Raw genomic sequence first — 17,645 nt, 5'->3', positions numbered from 1 at the left:
TGTACTCAACCCGATGCTGCAGTTATTCCCGTGGTCATGGAGTTTTATGCCAATGTTGTCAACCATGTTAACCATGAAGTAAAAGTTCAGGGCAAACAGGTATCTTTTTCAAGCTGGGAGATCAACAAGTTCTATGGCCTCAAAGACATTGAGGATGATGATTATGCGAAGATAGTTCAAGAGCCTGATTATGATCTTATCATCAAAAGCCTTTGCAAATCGATCGCTCAATGGGTTCAAACTGAAGATGGGAAATTACGGTACTTTCATCAGAGTGACATGGAGTGTGAAGGTCGTGTTTGGCTCCAGTTTATTGGAGCTAAGTTACTCCCAACAAAACATTTTTTTTACTTTTGACACCACAATGGCCAAACTCCTATATGCCATTCTTCATAAGAAGTCCATTGATGTGGGCAGTATCATCCAACACTCGATTATGGATAATGTTCGAAACATCAGAAAGGGATTTGCTCATATGAATCTAATTACATCGCTGTGTGCTAAAGCTGGGGTACAATACTCTACTTCAAAACAAAGTCTGCAATCTAGCACATTTTTGACAAAAATGTAGTGGCTCAACTTATGGATCCAAAAACAAAGAAGACATTAGCATCCTCATCTAGGGAAAAGCCACCAAAGGAAGAGGAACCTAGTCAAATGATTACGCCACAACGCCTTGAGCGAATAGAGAATAAATTGGCCTCTGTTACTGAAGACATGAGGCAACACTGACTAGAGATGCAAGAGTGGGTAATGTACCAGGATGCCTGTGCTAGGATGAATGCCATGCACTTTGGGGGTTGACATGACGATTTATCTCCAGCCAGTACCACAATGGATAGTACAACCCGTATGCAACTCAGGGGACTAATGATGAGGCAACACATGACATGAGAGATGAACATGGAGATGCCATGGAGTGATCGGAAGCGTTGTTCAGGGAGTTTTTTTTCTTTACTTTTTTTAACGTATTTTTATTAATTTATTTTTCCAATAAGTTCCATTGGGGACAATGTCATGTTTATGTGTGTGTGGGGGGGGGGGGGGGGGGTGTACCTCGCAGTTTACTTTATATTTTGCTTTTTTATGTCGAATTTATTTTGATGTCTTTTCTTATTGCTTTCATGTTTCGTTTTTTTTTTGGTTTTATGTAGTAGTTATTTTTTATTATGACTATTTATGTGATGGATTTGAGCAATGGATTTAATTGGCGGTAATGAGTCAATGATGAGACTTTTAATTGATCTAAAAACAATGCTAGGAAGATGATAAATTTCTAATGAATTGTGTGCTTAACTATGGTTAATGATTGCTCAAGCTTAGTTTTTTATGGCTTTTTTGAGTTTTAACTAAAAAAGTAACAATATTACAAAAATTCTTTCAGTTGGCCAAATAAACAAATATACAACTTAAATAAAAAAAATTACATAAATACCACTTACACACACCTTCAACCTAGGATCCATGCTTCCTGGGCAACCATCGCATAACCACGCAGCAACCCAACGCAACTGAAACAAAAATTCAACCAGAAAGAGAACCACCATTAATTCCTGCAACTTCACCTGAGAAGACGATCAGAATCAATCAAAATAGGGGCTGTTTTAAATTCATGAAAAAGTGTAGAAAAACTACTACGAAACTAAAATTCAACTGAAAATCTAGTTTAATTTGCATAAAACTAATGTCCTGACTACAATTTTAAGATCCATGAAATGCAAATCTCAAAAAATTGAACTGGAGTTCCCAAAAAATTCAACTCAAGTGTAATCCAAAAAAAATTACATCAATACTATAGTAAAATATTTATCCTAGTGGATTTTTGTTGTTTTCTAAATTTTAAATGGTGAATTTGTTCATATTAAATCATAAAGAGACATGTAGATAGAGTTACGTACGTGGAATCACTGTTCTAATTTTTAATGATTCATAACAGTTACATTACAGTTGCATAAATATTTTGCTAACAGTTATTTTATCTGATTAAAACCTTCGATCGTCTAATGCAACCTTCCGTCAACCACCCAACAATCTTTGTCTGATTGAAACCTTCGTCTGATACAACCTTTGGCCAACCACTCAGCAACCACCCTACAACTATTGTCTTATTGAAACCTTCACCTGTTGTAACCATCGCGCAACCACACAGCCACCATCCTGCAACCAACGTCTGATTGTGTAAGTGATAATGTAAGAGGTATTTTAGTAATTAAAATCACATAAAAGGTATAAATATTGTCCACACTTATGGAGGTATTTATGTAAATAAAGTGTCAATTTATATTTTTTATATAATGATTCCTTTTTTTAATTTTTTATGATAATTGAATTATCAACTTTGCTAATATTTGAAAAGATAAGTGCATGTGTAATTCTTAATTTCTCATCTCAACCACTCTAGAACTTATTTTATAATCATTTGAGGCAAAATCAATACATTATACATGATTTTGAGATATGATTTAGGTGATTTTGTTGGATCGATTGAACCTTTCAAGCCTTCCCCATTTGTCAATTCCCTAGTGTTATCCAATTTGAGCCTAAATGTTAAAATCTTATTTTTCTTTAGACCATATACAATAACCTTTGAGCCTAAATTTTTTTTACCTTATTCATCCTTTTTCATGCCATAGTATATCACTGATTTTTGTATTTCTAAAGGGGTGTGGATGTTGTTAAAAAATAATATTTGGTTATGTATGAGTTAAGAAAACAAAATTGAAAAGCAATTCCCCTAAAATAAATACTTGCAACAATATAATTGTGGGAGAATTAATAAGTTTAAGTTGAAATAAAAAGAGTGCAAGATTGAATTATTCAAGGGAATGAGTGAGGAATACAAATGTGAATACTTGGAGAGGAAGATATATGCATATGCTATGGTGTGATTTGAGCTTAAAAACAACCTTCTTACCCACCTTAACCTCTAGCCCATCATTATGAGCCTATAAAGTCCTATTGATCTTTAAATTATGTGTGATATGATTAGTGGAGAATGAGTTTGATAATTAAGCATCTGGAGTGGAATTTCGTTGAAATACATATGTATTTAGAGATGAGTATTAATGGTTACATGCATGATTTGATTTGGATATTATAATGAAATGATTGAATTAAGCGCACACAGACACAAAAAAAAAAAAAATTAAGCTTGAAAAGTTATTATTCTATGTTGAAATTCTAAAGAATGTGGAGTTAAAAATCTTTATAGCATTATTTATTTGAATAATTTTTTAGACTAAATTTACTGTCGACAAAGCCATTGTTTAATGTTATTTTCTTATTGAGTCATTTACTTGTGTTAGTTTAGTTAGTGTTTGCTTAGGGACTAGCAACATTTAAGTGTGGGGGAATTTGATAAGAGCATTTTAGGCTCTAAATTTTTTGATTTCTTCACAGTTAAAGGATGTTGTTACTTAATAATTTTAGTATTTTTTGTCATTTTTGGAATAACTCGGGTTTTGGAAGAAAATTGATTTTTATGTGTAAAAAGTAATGGATTTGGTGTTTTTTATGCTAGGTGAAGTTAGTGGATGGAATGACGTGCCAAAACAATATTTTTCTAGAGTTTTAGAAGTCCATGAGGAGTAAAAACCCATGGGTTGTCGATACAGCGAAGGTGGAAGCGAGCAAAAATATGAAAAAAAAATAAAAATCTTGAATCAGGCCTCGTCGCCGCGGTCACGAGATGGCTCGTCGAGGCGAGGACCCTGTCACCGCGGCGAGCCGTTTCGTGGCCACGACGAGAAGCCAAATTTCTGCACTACGATTTTTTTTAAAGATGAATTATCTTTTTTAGTGAGATATTTTCTAGTACTATAAATAGGATCTTTTAGGCTGTAAATTTTATCATCCTAAAGCTACAAATTTGAGAGAGAAACTTGTAGAGAGAGCAAGGAAGAGAGAGAGAGAGAGAGAGATCGCAACTTCGAAGTGTTCTTCATTCTAGTTGTTTTCTTCTCCTTAAACTTTTACTAATTATTACGATTTTTGTTATAATGTCTAGTTCTGAGTAGTTTTCTTTTAGTTAAGGGTTATTTCAAAACCCGAGATATGAATTTTTAATTTCGTTATTGAATGTTAATTTCTAGTTTCCATTATATATCAAATTGCTTTCATTCTTCTATGTTCAATGTTATGATTATTATTTTATTCTTGTTTAGATGACCACTAAATTAAGTTTTACTTTAATCAACCGTCATCTTAGGATTACTATTCACCTAATAGTCTAGGATTCTAAGTGTTTGCGATAAATTATAATTTTTAATTGTGATGAAGAATAGAACCTAGGTTAAATGAATTATATGCTTCATTGATTTTTTGCCTAAATTAATCTATCTCTATAAATCTCAAAACTTTATCTAAGTTAAATAAATTGCATGCTTCGTGGATTTACTGCTTAGTTAAAATAGTTAATTATTGAGCGCTTCGCCTTGATTACATACAATAAAGAGATTGAGATAATTGATTCCTCAGCTTTATCTGTGGGATTAATAGTTTGAAATTGAAATTACCTTCATTAATAAGAATTAAGAATGATTGTCAAGGGTGAAGAATAACCTTTAACTAGTTTCGCATATCGTAGTCTCAATTATAATTTATTTTTATTTTCTTCTTATGCTATTTAATTACAACTCAAAACTCCCTTTTAATTTCTGTTTGATACTGAATAATAAGTTAATCATAGTCCTTGTGGGATATATCGACGTGTACTTGCTTTCATACTGAAATAATTAAAAGTATTGGAATTAAAAAATAGTAAATTTGATACGGTATACGACACCCATCAATAATATAATATATGTTCAATATATATAATTTTTTTTTTATAGGAAGCATTGGGTGTGCGCTATATTGGTACCCTAGGCATACCACGTATATTATTTGGACCCTGTTCATACACCCATAACAAATTGTCCTATCATTTTAAAAGCAATTAAGGAAGCATATGACACATACTTAATGAGAAAGAGTATGAAGATCCCAAAAAGCTTAATAAGTATTAAGGAGCTCGTAGTAAATATATGTAAATTTTAATGAATTATTAATTTAATTATTTAAATAATAAATTATTGTAGTGTCCTCATCAACTAAGTAATGTAGAGCGGCTACTATGTTATGAGGATAATAAAAAACCTAGTTCAGTCGCCTAATTAACGTGACTACTTTAAGAAAGATGTACGAAATGAGGGAAGATTGGGCGGCAGATATGCTTTCACACTTGGAGAGTTATCACATTGTGGATCATTAGTTATTATTTTTTTTTTTGAAAAAATAATATTTATGACAAATATTTAGTAAACAATATCAGTTAAATATATCTCATTTTCCTCTAATACAATATTTATTAATTTTGTTATATATATATATCTTTAATAAATATTGTAAACTTTGAGAAATCTATGATAGTTGAAAATTTGTTTTTTTCTTTTTTTTATATCACTCTTTTTTATGTGTATTAATTGAGTTAAGTTTATCATAAATAGTTTGTTGGAAAAAATGTATTATATACTATAAATAATTATTTATAATTTAATATAAAAATAAAGAAACAAAATTGATTTTACAACATTTAATTTAGAAAAAAAATAAAAAAAAATCTTGTTCCAAGTCCAACTTACCAAGACTAGAAAGGGGTTCCTAGCTTGGGATCGTTTTTCAAGTCTAGCATTGTTGGACTAAAAATATTTTTTTAGTCCAACAATTAAGTTTCATGTTGTGGGACCGCTTTTTAAGTCCAATATCTAGAAATATTTTTATAGTTTAACAATATTGGAATATAAATATTTTTTTAGTCCAACATTATTGGACTAGATATATTTTTCTAGTCTAACAATGTTGGACTATAAAAATACTCTTTTTATGTCCCAGGCTATTATGTCTAACACAAAAAGACTTTGAAAAATTTATCTAGTACAATGTATGGACTTACAGATTTTTCTAGTAGTGTAGGGCCGGCCAGCACCCTTGAGGTGACTGGTCTGTCACTTGCTGTCCCGTTTGAGTGCTGGTACCCCTGTTGTATTGACTTGTCCTCCTTGGTGAGCTAAACTCCACGTGGTGTCGATATTGTTCACGTAAGCATACCATGTCAAGTGAACAAAAAATAGAATAACATAAACAAAAGTTGGTTCAGGGGTCTTTGTGTCTAAAATTTGAGTTTTTGCCTATGTTTCTATTTGAGTTTTATTCTATTTTTCTTAGAAGCTCTGGTATGATTGTAATGAGGAATATGATAAAGTTGAAAAATCAATGAAAATTTATTATTTATCAAAAAAAAAAAAAGATTTACATCCAGCGAAGTTAATTTTTTTGGACACGTCTACATATTTTTCATGTCTAACAATGCTAGACATAAAAAATAGCCAAGGAAAAATTTTCATATTCAACTTTGATAGCCATAAAATGGAGCTTTTGTAATAGTTTTAACAAAACAATTATTAAAGAGAAAATTTTCCCACTAATCATTTTGAATGAATTTGTTGTCGTAAATTTATATTTTTTTGACGTAGTGATTAGAATCACACATGAATTTACGATTTAGATATCCGCAAACTGCACAGGAACCTCCTCGAACGAGGATAGCTCATCGTTTAACCGAAAGTCATGCTTATCAAACCATGAACTGCTAATGTAAGCGAGCAACATGAGACAAACTGCCCTTGAAAATTTAGACATGAAAGCTATATATTATAACGTCATCAAACAGCACACCAGAAAGCTGGTCTACTTGTAACATTGAAAGCTACACGCCAACTCATTAACATATCAAAATGTTCCACAAAATATCTACAAAACAAAAAAGTTAAAGAGAAGTGGATTAATTTCTCACGATAATATTAAAAACTAATAAAAGAAAATCTCAATAACAAAAAAATGACAACTCTCAAATAAAATAAATCCATATTTAGTAAGATAGAAATCTAATAGAGATTATTTGACATCATAAAATAAAGTCTGAACACTACATATATAATTAATTATATAGCATTTTTTGCTCTCGTGTTAATGACAAAGTCGATCATATCAATCTTTCTTATTTTACTACATGTTTTATTGAATTTTTACTCTTTTATTATTACGACCGTAACTTCTTATAATTATAGCCAATATATGTTTATTAACATGTTGGAAATATGTTAATCCTAAAAGATGTTATCGTACATTTAGCATAGAAGGAATGTCTACATTCTAGCTAGCTAGCTAACTCTTTGGAAAAGAAAACACTTGAGTTCATGTGTTGGTCCTGTTTTAATACTAAAGTAAGACCAATAAACATTCAAAAAAGTTAGCCATTACTCAATATAAGCCAAAGATAACACAAATGTTTAAAGTACACTCAAAGTGTGTCTAGCACTTTTTGTGCATTGTAATGTTGCAATTAGTCCAATTTAGTATTTTGATAAATATTATAAAGACCATTAACCAATTATATAGAGTAGTTGCTAAGCAATTTGATATATAAAGAAATATACCACTAATTTGCTATTAGTATATTTACGTATATATTTAGTTCTATATAATATAAGAAAATAACTTTTAGAGACTATCACTTATCAATCATAACACCACCACTGTCCAACAACAATTCTCATATATATATATATATATATTATTTATATATATATAAATCAATTATGAAAATTGTGTGGTAGCTAGCTCTCGCTCTTGATGACATTACGTATAGCAGTCCAATGATTAAGAAAAGTATCTTTACATTTTTAAAGGTTAAAAATGCAAAGAATAAAGATATTATTTGAACCTTGTAACCGGTTCTGTTTCAGGGGTAGTAACTTTCTTAAATAAGTATTGAGAAAGGGCCAGCCAGGCCAGGTCAATTTCCAACCGTGACATGTTTGTGTTTTATAGAGAGGTTGATTGAATTTTGAAGACTTTTTGCTGTTGTTCATGGCAAAGATATTTGGATTTGGGGTCTCATCAATGGAAGTTGAAGTGACACAAAGAAATAATGCCAACTTTAACTTTGCTCGGGTAATTATTTTCCTCTACCTAATTGAAGACTTTGATTAGTAACTCTGTTTTGTTAACTTATATTATAGTCTTGAGTGTTTCCTTTCATAAATATATTATATATGTAATGTTCGGATATAGAGTTGTGGTGATAATACATATAGGAACCCCTTTGAGTGAGAGTACTCTAAAGCTTGGTTCATCGATTGGCATCGCAATATCCGACCTAACAAACTAACAAATATATATATATATATACACACGTAAATATATATATATCACTAAAGAATACTTTTCCATAAAATGGTGAGATCGATCCAGAACTCACCGTATTTGGACCATTTGTTTTGACACGTAACCTTGGTTCTTTGTCGACGTTTACAAAGCGAACCTTAATTAAGTTATAGTTTTTCTCTTTCCATCGACGAAAAGTCAAACTAATTCAGCCCACACTATAGTGTTACTAATTCGTCAAATTGCACATGTACTAGAATTAATTTCAATAAAACCTTAAAGTTGTTTCGTCATATATAATCTTCTCAACGGTGAGCCACTCAAAACTTTATTTCGACGAAAAGTTGAGTGGTTCTCACATTCGATTCAATTACTGCGCTCTTCCTAGCTAGCATGCATTATTTATATATATATATATATATACTAGATGAAAGTTACGTGGCGAGCCACGTAAATATAAGTTTTATTTAAGTTCTAGTAAATTTTGTTTAAGAATTCAGTAACAAATCAAATTGTAAATTATTTATTAAACAATATGTTTTATAAAAGTAAACTTGTTAAGAATGTCATAATTGTATATATAAACCTATAATACACATTGTTATTCAAATGTTATAATATGGATTTCAATCCGTCCTGCTATACATCTCTCACACACTCACACACCCAGCCACTTGAGCTATCCCCAAGTGGCTACACATTTAATTATTGTATTCAAAAGTCATGTAATTATAAGTGGATACAAATAAATATAGCTTATTAATGCTAATCAAGAGTGATAAAAGAGAATCATGCAATCGTAACAAGTGCTCCTATTAGTAATGTCAACCATGCTATACTTCATTACCTCTGTCACGTTTTCATCAATTAAAGTACCATCACTACAACATGTAATGTAAGAGTACAAGGGTTATAGTCATGAATAAATAATACACATAAAATTTTCCAAAAAAATTAACGAAGAAACATTTATGAAGAGAGATCAATATTGCAATGATACGTAATAGATTAGATGCCATAATTTTGATTTCAAGAACCAAAAACTAAATTTGGTTACAATATTCACATACCCTCAAGACATTCTTTAAGTTTTCCAAATTCTTTTCTAGTTGTTGCTCACCGGGAATATGCTTTAATGTAACGATTATCCATATTGAAGGCCTCTGTGCAGTCATCCTCAACATCCTGGAATCTAAAGAACAAAACTGAATTATCAGTCAAGTATTGAAAGACAAAGGAAACTTACTCCAAAAGAAAAGCAAATGCATAATGAATGTTAATAGGTTATGCTTAAACGTTTAAATAACCTGATCTTGAGCAAAATGTCAAGTTAAACTAACAGTAATCTGAAAAAATAAAATTCAACAATCTAATTTATGTTGATGAACTTCGCAAGCTTGCTTAGTGTAGCAGATCCAATGCTGATATCCAGAGGTACTTAAAAAATTAACCTGTGAGGCCTCTGGGACCCAAATAATTAAACCATTCTCTTATATTGGTCTTGGTAAGAATGGATGGAGTACATACTTTTACACCAATCAACATACAAGGTACGCTGGCCCATGTAAATTGAAAAGAAATTAATATTTTACTCAATATAAAGCAACTTGTCAATTTTGTAAGTACTGTAATGCCTAGTAAGATTTATCATGTCAAAGTAATACACGAATGATTCAATCAAGTTTTAAGAATCAAAACAAGGGAAAAGTGAAACTAAACAAAACCTTACTCTGTGATGACCAGCCTAAAAGAATAGAATGATAATCAAGCAATTGGACTCACATGGGCTGGTGAATGCCCGAACCTGCCATTCGGCCCATTCCCTATTTTAGAATATACTGCATACTCTTACCAATCAATCACTTTATTAAATAATAACAAAAATAAATCAGAGGACTCATATCAAATTTGTCTACCAGCTTTGTGGACTAATGAGATGAGCTATAAAATTATCAAAGTTCAATACAAGAGGAGCAATCAGTATCTAGGCATCACATTTCTCCCCATACACATGACACATAGACACATATAATAGCCAATCTTCCTTAAAAGATGCTAAAAATTTAAAAACAAAACAGGAATAAAGCATTCTTAAAAAAGAAAGGTCAAATTTATTGGAAATCTTCGTAATAAAACAAAATAAAGTAAGGGTGCAAGTAGCTGCACCCCTGCACCTTCGTAAGATTAATACATTTCTATGTATGCAACAGACTAAATTATGAATTTCATGACATCAGCCAGTTGTGCACCACTATTTTTTATAAAAATAAAATAAAATGTCAAACATATCATGAAATTACCGAAACATGTGATTATTGTATCTTCACCAAAATCTAAGGAGAAAGGTTGAGCTATATAATTGTGCTACTTCTAATATTTAATACCTTCAACTTCTTTATGTTTGCAAAGTGTGATGTCATGTAGCTACTATGCTTAGAATCATGTATCTAAATAATCATAAGATTAAGAAGAGGAAAAAAACAACTACAAATTTTGGTAAAATAACAAATGAAACTCTGAATTATCAGTCAAGTATTGAAAAATTTAAAAAGATTTTTTGTAATAAAAGAAAAGTAAAACTCTTAAGCAAAATTTGGTTTTATTAAAGTGAGGCATAGAATATGTCTTGACCCCCAAAAATCCTTCCTTGGTGCAGCCAAGATATCATAGAAATGTAAATGATTAATAATTTTCAATAAAAATAATATGACTAATTGCGTTCTTCACCTACTCCAGGTCAGCATCCAAAGATGATTATTCTAGCTATTAAAACTATCAATAAACAGGTAGACATAAACAAACCTTTACGTATGCAAAACAGTTCTTTATTTCCGGTTGATCACCAACATAATAGGAATGAGGGCGTCGCCATCCACCACAATGTATTTGCAAGACCTGCTCCAATGTGAACTACATTCAGGCACTAATAAAAGTAAAAGTAATTTATGTTTGTTATAATATTTATATATATGTATATACATGTATATATATATAAATTTATATTATACGTGCCTCGTGGGTTGCAATTCACTCTTTTTTCTAAGGTCAGATGAAATTGATAAGAAGCTGTTTTATTACCTTCTCAATATTTTCCATCATAACACCCTTAACTTTAGACACTTGAGCCTTAACTTTAGATCTCTTCAGGATGGTCCACACAATACTGCATATGCTCCTTCAGCTTGGACCTGCAAAACTAAAATTAATTGAAAAGTTAGCATGTTGGGTAGAACATAATGCTACATTTTCAGGAAGAAGGATGAATTTTAATACCCAAACTCCTAGTAAAGGCCATGAGCAACAACAGTGGCTGCTTTTCCTCCACCATATCTTTTGTTAAAATCCTCATTAACTCTTTTCAGGAAAGCAATAGGAATTTGTCTACTGGCAGATTCAGCTGCAACTACACAATAGGCTGCAAAAACCAACATGGTAAAAAATTAGAACTGTCTTATAATATAATAGGCATGAAGATTGTCAATTAATTGACAGCCACTATAGAAACAAATCTGGGAAACAAAATCAATAAATAATCTAATGAATTAATCCCACATTTCTTATGACATGTACAGATACATAGGTTCATTGCTAGCACAATCACCAATTGTCAAAGCTAGCTCTAAAAGACCCTTTCAAGGTAAGCTATTCCTAAGCTTCACGTTCTCAAGATTAAACATAATTAATTTATCTAAGATGGTCCCTCAAATCGTTCATTGCTAGCAGATATGTTTGTTGTAATAGATTTTTTTTTAAAAAAAAAAAAAATAATACCCCATAATTTGTCTTTACATTGTGCTGAAAGAATCATACAATGTCATTGATTCAATTCAAAAGAATACAAAACAATTGTTTGGTATGAAATCCAATGAACCTTTCGTAAATAAATTTATATATATATATTTATATCCAAATCAAAGATTATCAGGCATGGATTGTAAAGAAAGAAAGCTAATCAAATAACCAAATCTGATAATAATAACACAAACAAACATTCAGATTCGGATAAAAAGATTCAATTCAGAAACACAAAATTCACATATCAACTCAGATCATACATATAACATTATTGAACTCACTGAAGCCATTTTCGACGAGGTAATTGAAGGTATGACCGTCACAATTTTAAGTAAACTTATTTTTCGAAGCCGGAAGCTTCTGTAGACATTGAGAAGCGATGCTGGTAAAATTTCCTGTAAACTCCGTGTGCTCAGCGAGAACCACAGTACCTCGAGCAAAGAAGTTGTAATCAAAGACTGTTGCCCCATCTCCAACAACAACAAAAATACAAACAAACCCTAACCTTATAAACAACGAAGATAAATCAAAATCAGGCAAATTAAAAAACAAGAATTTGAGATCGCAGAAAAAAAAAAAAAGCTGCAGGATTTGCGTTTGCGGAGTCGTACCGCAATTCAATGTGGTTATATATTGAAAAAAAAAAAGCATAATCACCAAACTCTTACAAATTTTCTGTTCATCCAACCTGAAAAAGAGAATGAAGCCCTAAAAATTTTGAATGAGGGCTTCGCTGGACAAGACCGCACGAATGAGGGCTTCGCTAGAGTAACGCATTCTAGGACGATCTGAATCAGCTTCAGGGATGAAGAAAGAAGATACAGTAGCAGGGATGGAGAATTATTGGGATTGAAAATCGCATGGTTTTGTTAGAGAAGAGAGAGGAATCGCAATATGGTTTGAATGACATTAATTAAAGGAAACGATGGTCTCCGTTAAAGTTAACGGAATAAAAAATAACAAAACGTTAAACCAAGAATTGCCATTAGATAGGCACTTTTAATATATAAAGATATATATTTATATATATTCTTATTTACGAAATGAACAAGCCAAATTCTCAGTTTGTTATATCAAACTAAAAGTTAGAGATATTCGAATAATGTCAGAAGCCCATTTGCCAAAAGTAGTATGTGAGCTAGTAAAGTAAAATCTTTGTTTTATTATTTTAAAATGAAAACGAGATCAAACTTTTACAATCAAGATCGGAGAAAATTTAAATTATGATGAAAGAATAAGGAAATGGGTTACCACTTACCTTACCACTCATCAATTTAGGAAACAAAAACTAATTATATTAATTAGTAATAATAATTCTACTTGCTAGGTCACTTCCTCTCCACCCACTCATAACCATAGTTGGGGTCGGCCGGGCTTTTTAAGGACATTTTAATTTTGTTACTACATATTAATAGCAAAAGAAAAAAAAAAACAATATTAGAAGAAAATAAGTGCCAAATTCCTCTGGTATGTGTGAGAAACAGAAAAGAGAAAGAGTAAAAAAAAAAATAAGCAAAAAGTAAAGAAGAAAGAAACACCTGAACGAATTGATGAGAGTAGATAACTTATTTTGGTTTGCAAACGTCAGCTGATCTATTCGATATTCCAAAGGCCACCCTAACAAGTTTCCACAAAAAGAAAAGAAGCAAAAAAAAGAAAATAAATAAATGATAGAAAAACGACAACGAAGTGCTCTTGATGAAAATCAATCATGGTGTGGCGGGGCATGCATTTTATTTTTATGTATATATGCTGGGGACAAATCACTTTATGCAAACTTACGTGCTTCAATATAAAGATTTATTTGGCCCAGAGTTTGACACACCTGAATATATATCTTAGTGTGTATAAAACTAGGTACCACTATATAAAATCTGTTTTAATAAACTAGTGGATCACATAAACTTGCAGAAAAGAAGGTAGAGAGACATGGATTTGAAAGCTGTACTGGCAATATAAAAATATATATTTAGATAGAGGATAACTTATAATAGTGTTCTTCATTTTTATGTATATGAATAGAGAGAAAAAAATAATAAAGTCAAAACATAAATTATGTTTCTCTGTTCATATTGGATTTTAATTTTGAGAATCACTTGCAACAACCACACCTCTTGTTCGTGCTAATAATTTAATTAATTTAGGCAAACAAAATTAGATCCCTAGTGCTACGAGTTTGCCTATACCCACCACCATCAAGTAAGTGTGTACTCTCTATTCGTACTCTTTTCATTATCACTAATATGAAATCATCATTGCCTACAGTGATTTTCTTTTCACTGGAAGGCTTGACTGTTCTCTTTAAAAGCAACAAAGGCACTTCAAAGGCTTTTATTTTTTACGGAAAATCTTTTCGGTTGTTTAGTTTGCACTTTGCGATAACAAAAGTACATACAGCATGTTTATAAACGTATATTCCTTGCTTTAGCATTTCCTATCCTATGTCAACACTATAGGTAGCTTGACAGGAGCCAATGGTTTGCCAATTATCCAATATATATTATACAGATAACATGTATACAGTATATATGTATATCAAATATGCGAATATAGTAAATCTCATATATTTGGACTGTTAGTGACTCCCAAATGATAGGCCCAATTCAACTCAATTTTGTAGTCCAGGAATAAATAAGGGGCTTGGAGAGGGACTCGGCCCAGTTGGAAAAGAATACTTGAGCTTGTATTTGAATTAGTTCTACAATATGGCTAATGCCATAATGTGTGAAAATAAATTATCATATATATAAGATGAATAAATTACTCCTCTTATGGCATGTTTACTAATCAGGATTGGGAGTGATAGGTATGGTAATCACTCATTTTCATTTGTTTACTTTATTTAATGGTTGGAATACTCTAACGGAAAGGCATAAAATTAGGAGAAAAGAATGGGAGAAGTTTTCCTCCCAATTTCTTCAGGTATAAACCATTACGGGTAATGCTACTTTTTAGTTTTTTATTTATTTTTTATTATTAAAAACAAAAAGACACTTTTGCCACCAAATATTATATACCCTATTATATATATTATATACCCTAAACCCTAAACAAACCACTTTTCTATTCTCTTTCGTTTCTTTTTTTGCAGCAGCCATTTTCTTCTTCTTTTTTTTTCTGAGAGAGGAACAGCCACATATCAACATCAAGGTGAGTTTTAATTCTTTATCATTCATTATATATATATATATATATATATATAATTTTTGATGATGCATGTATGATGCATATATTGATGGTTTATGTTTATTATCATGTTTTATTATTATTTTAATTGAAAAACATCTTCTATAATATAAATCTGACATTGACATATATATTTTGGTACAATTGAATAGTCCAACTCAATCACCATCATCATATTTAATTTTAATTTTTATATTATTTATTATATTTTATATTATTTATGTATAATTGAAAAGTCATAATCTATTATTCTCACAACTTCTCACGCTTGTGATATATTTCATAATATATATATATATTTCATAACCTATATATATAGGTCTTCTCTATCTACCCATATATATATACATATATGTCGTTTTTTTTTTTAAAGATACATATATGCCTTTGAAAACTGGTAGAAGCTTGGTGTAGCATAACAAATTCTCAGAAAACACAATTACACTGCGTAAATTACCAAACAAATTCTAGTCAAAAACACAATAACATAATAAAACTTTGCTACAAAAAAAAAAACATAATAAAACTTAAATCCAATGAAAAGCTTCAATAAAAAAAAAAAAACCAAGACAAATAATCTGTTCTTATTTTCTTTAGAAACATATACTGTACCTTTAATAAAATAATTATACAATCTAAATTACCATATTAAAACATACACAAATAAATTCAACAAACTCAAAACATATCAATATTTATTTTCAATAACAAAAATAAAATATAATTTACTTTTAACATTCTTTAGATGCCACTCTCTTATAATTATTAGAGTATATATATTATTATTTTTAAAAGGGAAGCCTTTTCTTTATAATATAATATATGTATAATTTAAGAATCATATATATACATAGTTATAATTAGTCACTGAATTAAAAATATGCTATATGTATATATATGTTTACGGATCATATGTATATATAATTGAAAAAATATTATTCGTCATGTCAATATTGTCATATAATTTAGTTTCTTAATTATTTTTTTTTACTTTGGTTTTTTTTTTTTTTTTGTAGATCAATGGCTCGTTTAAGTTTAGCAAGAAAGCAAAAAATAATTATTGTAGTGCAGAATTTAATTGTAATCTTAGATATTATTTTAGCAGTGTGTGCTATTGTGAGTGCTTATGCATTAATAAATTCTAAAAGACGTCTCAATCGACCATTATCTATAATGAGAGTCTACAAACAGTTAGAAAACTTACATGATTTAGTGTATGCAAGTGATGTCAATTGTGTTTCACAATTAAGAATGGATAGACAAACATTTCAAAGGTTATGTCACATACTCAGTACTAGGGGAAATTTAAGAAAGACACGAAATGTCTCTATCGAAGAGATGGTAGCAATGTTCCTATATATTTTAGCACACCACCATAAGAACCGAGTTGTTGGTTTTAGTTTCAAAAGATCAGGAAAAACCATAAGCAAATACTTTCATGAGTGTTTAAAAGCAATGATTCGCTGCCAAAAAGAATTTTGGAGAACACCTCAGCCAATATTAGCGACCTCAATTGATCCAAGGTGGAAGTGGTTTAAGGTATGAATTGAGGATTTAAAATTATAGTTAGTAATTGTTAACTTTAAATAATTTTTAATAAGTATAATTAATTTGGTGTAGAATTGTCTGGGAGCATTAGATGGAACATATATAAGAGTGCGTGTACCTGAAGCTGACAAACCAAGGTATAGAACAAGAAAAGGAGAGATTGCAACTAACGTTTTAGGAGTTTGTTCACAAGACATGCAATTTATATATGTTCTACCAGGCTGGGAAGGTTCAGCACACGATGGGCGTGTATTAAGAGATGCTTTAGCTAGGAGAAATGGTTTGAGAGTCCCTAATGGTAAAGTTAATTATAAAAAACTTATCAGTGTTTGAGATTAGACTACCAATATATATAGTTTTCCATTCAATTATAACATCATTTATTTATTATGTTTGATAGATTATTATTATTTAGTTGATGCTGGTTATACCAATGGTCAAGGTTTTCTTGCACCTTTTAGAGGAACACGATATCATCTTAATGATTGGAATGATGGACACCTTCCAAACACAGCAGAAGAGTTCTTTAATATGAAGCACTCAAGTGCTAGGAATGTTATTGAGCGTTGTTTTGGATTGTTGAAAATGCGATGGGCTATTCTCAGAAGTCCATCTTTTTATGACATGAATACACAACGGCGTATAATATCTGTTTGTTGCATGCTACATAATTTTATTAGAAGAGAAATGAGCATAGATCCAGTAGAAAATGAGATGAATAGTGTACAAAGAAATCACCCCACAACAGATAATAATTATATTAATAGTATCGAGTCTTCAGATTTATGGACTACTTGGAGACAAAATTTGGCAGAAGAAATGTGGAATACATGGCAGGGAACTAGATGATTAAAGTATATATGTTGTTAACCTTTACTACTTTAGTATTTTTTTTTTGGTGCATTTTTCAA

At 30.7% G+C, this 17,645-nt stretch overlaps 1 protein-coding gene and 1 pseudogene across 1 annotated transcript; one reads left to right on the top strand and one right to left on the bottom strand.

Annotated features, from left to right (window-relative positions):
• Positions 1-8,712: 8,712 nt before the first annotated feature.
• On the bottom strand, positions 8,713-12,470 carry LOC133035079 (putative vesicle-associated membrane protein 726; annotated as a pseudogene).
• A 4,171-nt stretch (positions 12,471-16,641) lies between these two features.
• LOC115703749 (protein ALP1-like) lies at positions 16,642-17,583 on the top strand. The gene is made up of 3 exons (XM_030630983.2): positions 16,642-16,725; positions 16,807-17,032; positions 17,135-17,583. The coding sequence occupies exons 1-3, from the start codon at positions 16,642-16,644 to the stop codon at positions 17,581-17,583; spliced, it is 759 nt and encodes a 252-aa protein (XP_030486843.2).
• Positions 17,584-17,645: the final 62 nt, after the last annotated feature.

The sequence above is a fragment of the Cannabis sativa genome, chromosome 2 (assembly GCF_029168945.1).
Source record: "Cannabis sativa cultivar Pink pepper isolate KNU-18-1 chromosome 2, ASM2916894v1, whole genome shotgun sequence".
Lineage (NCBI taxonomy): Eukaryota > Viridiplantae > Streptophyta > Magnoliopsida > Rosales > Cannabaceae > Cannabis > Cannabis sativa.
Note: the sequence above shows the minus strand (reverse complement) of the source record. Positions and strands in the feature narration are given on the sequence as shown.

What these genes read in the sequence shown, in the direction of transcription:
- LOC115703749 (XM_030630983.2), top strand. Translation starts at nt 16,642, where the DNA reads ATGATTCGCTGCCAAAAAGAATTTTGGAGAACACCTCAGCCAATATTA. An exon ending in CAAGGTGGAAGTGGTTTAAG is followed by an intron (nt 16,726 to 16,806) that starts GTATGAATTGAG and finishes AATTTGGTGTAG; the next exon opens with AATTGTCTGGGAGCATTAGA. An exon ending in TGGTTTGAGAGTCCCTAATG is followed by an intron (nt 17,033 to 17,134) that starts GTAAAGTTAATT and finishes TATGTTTGATAG; the next exon opens with ATTATTATTATTTAGTTGAT.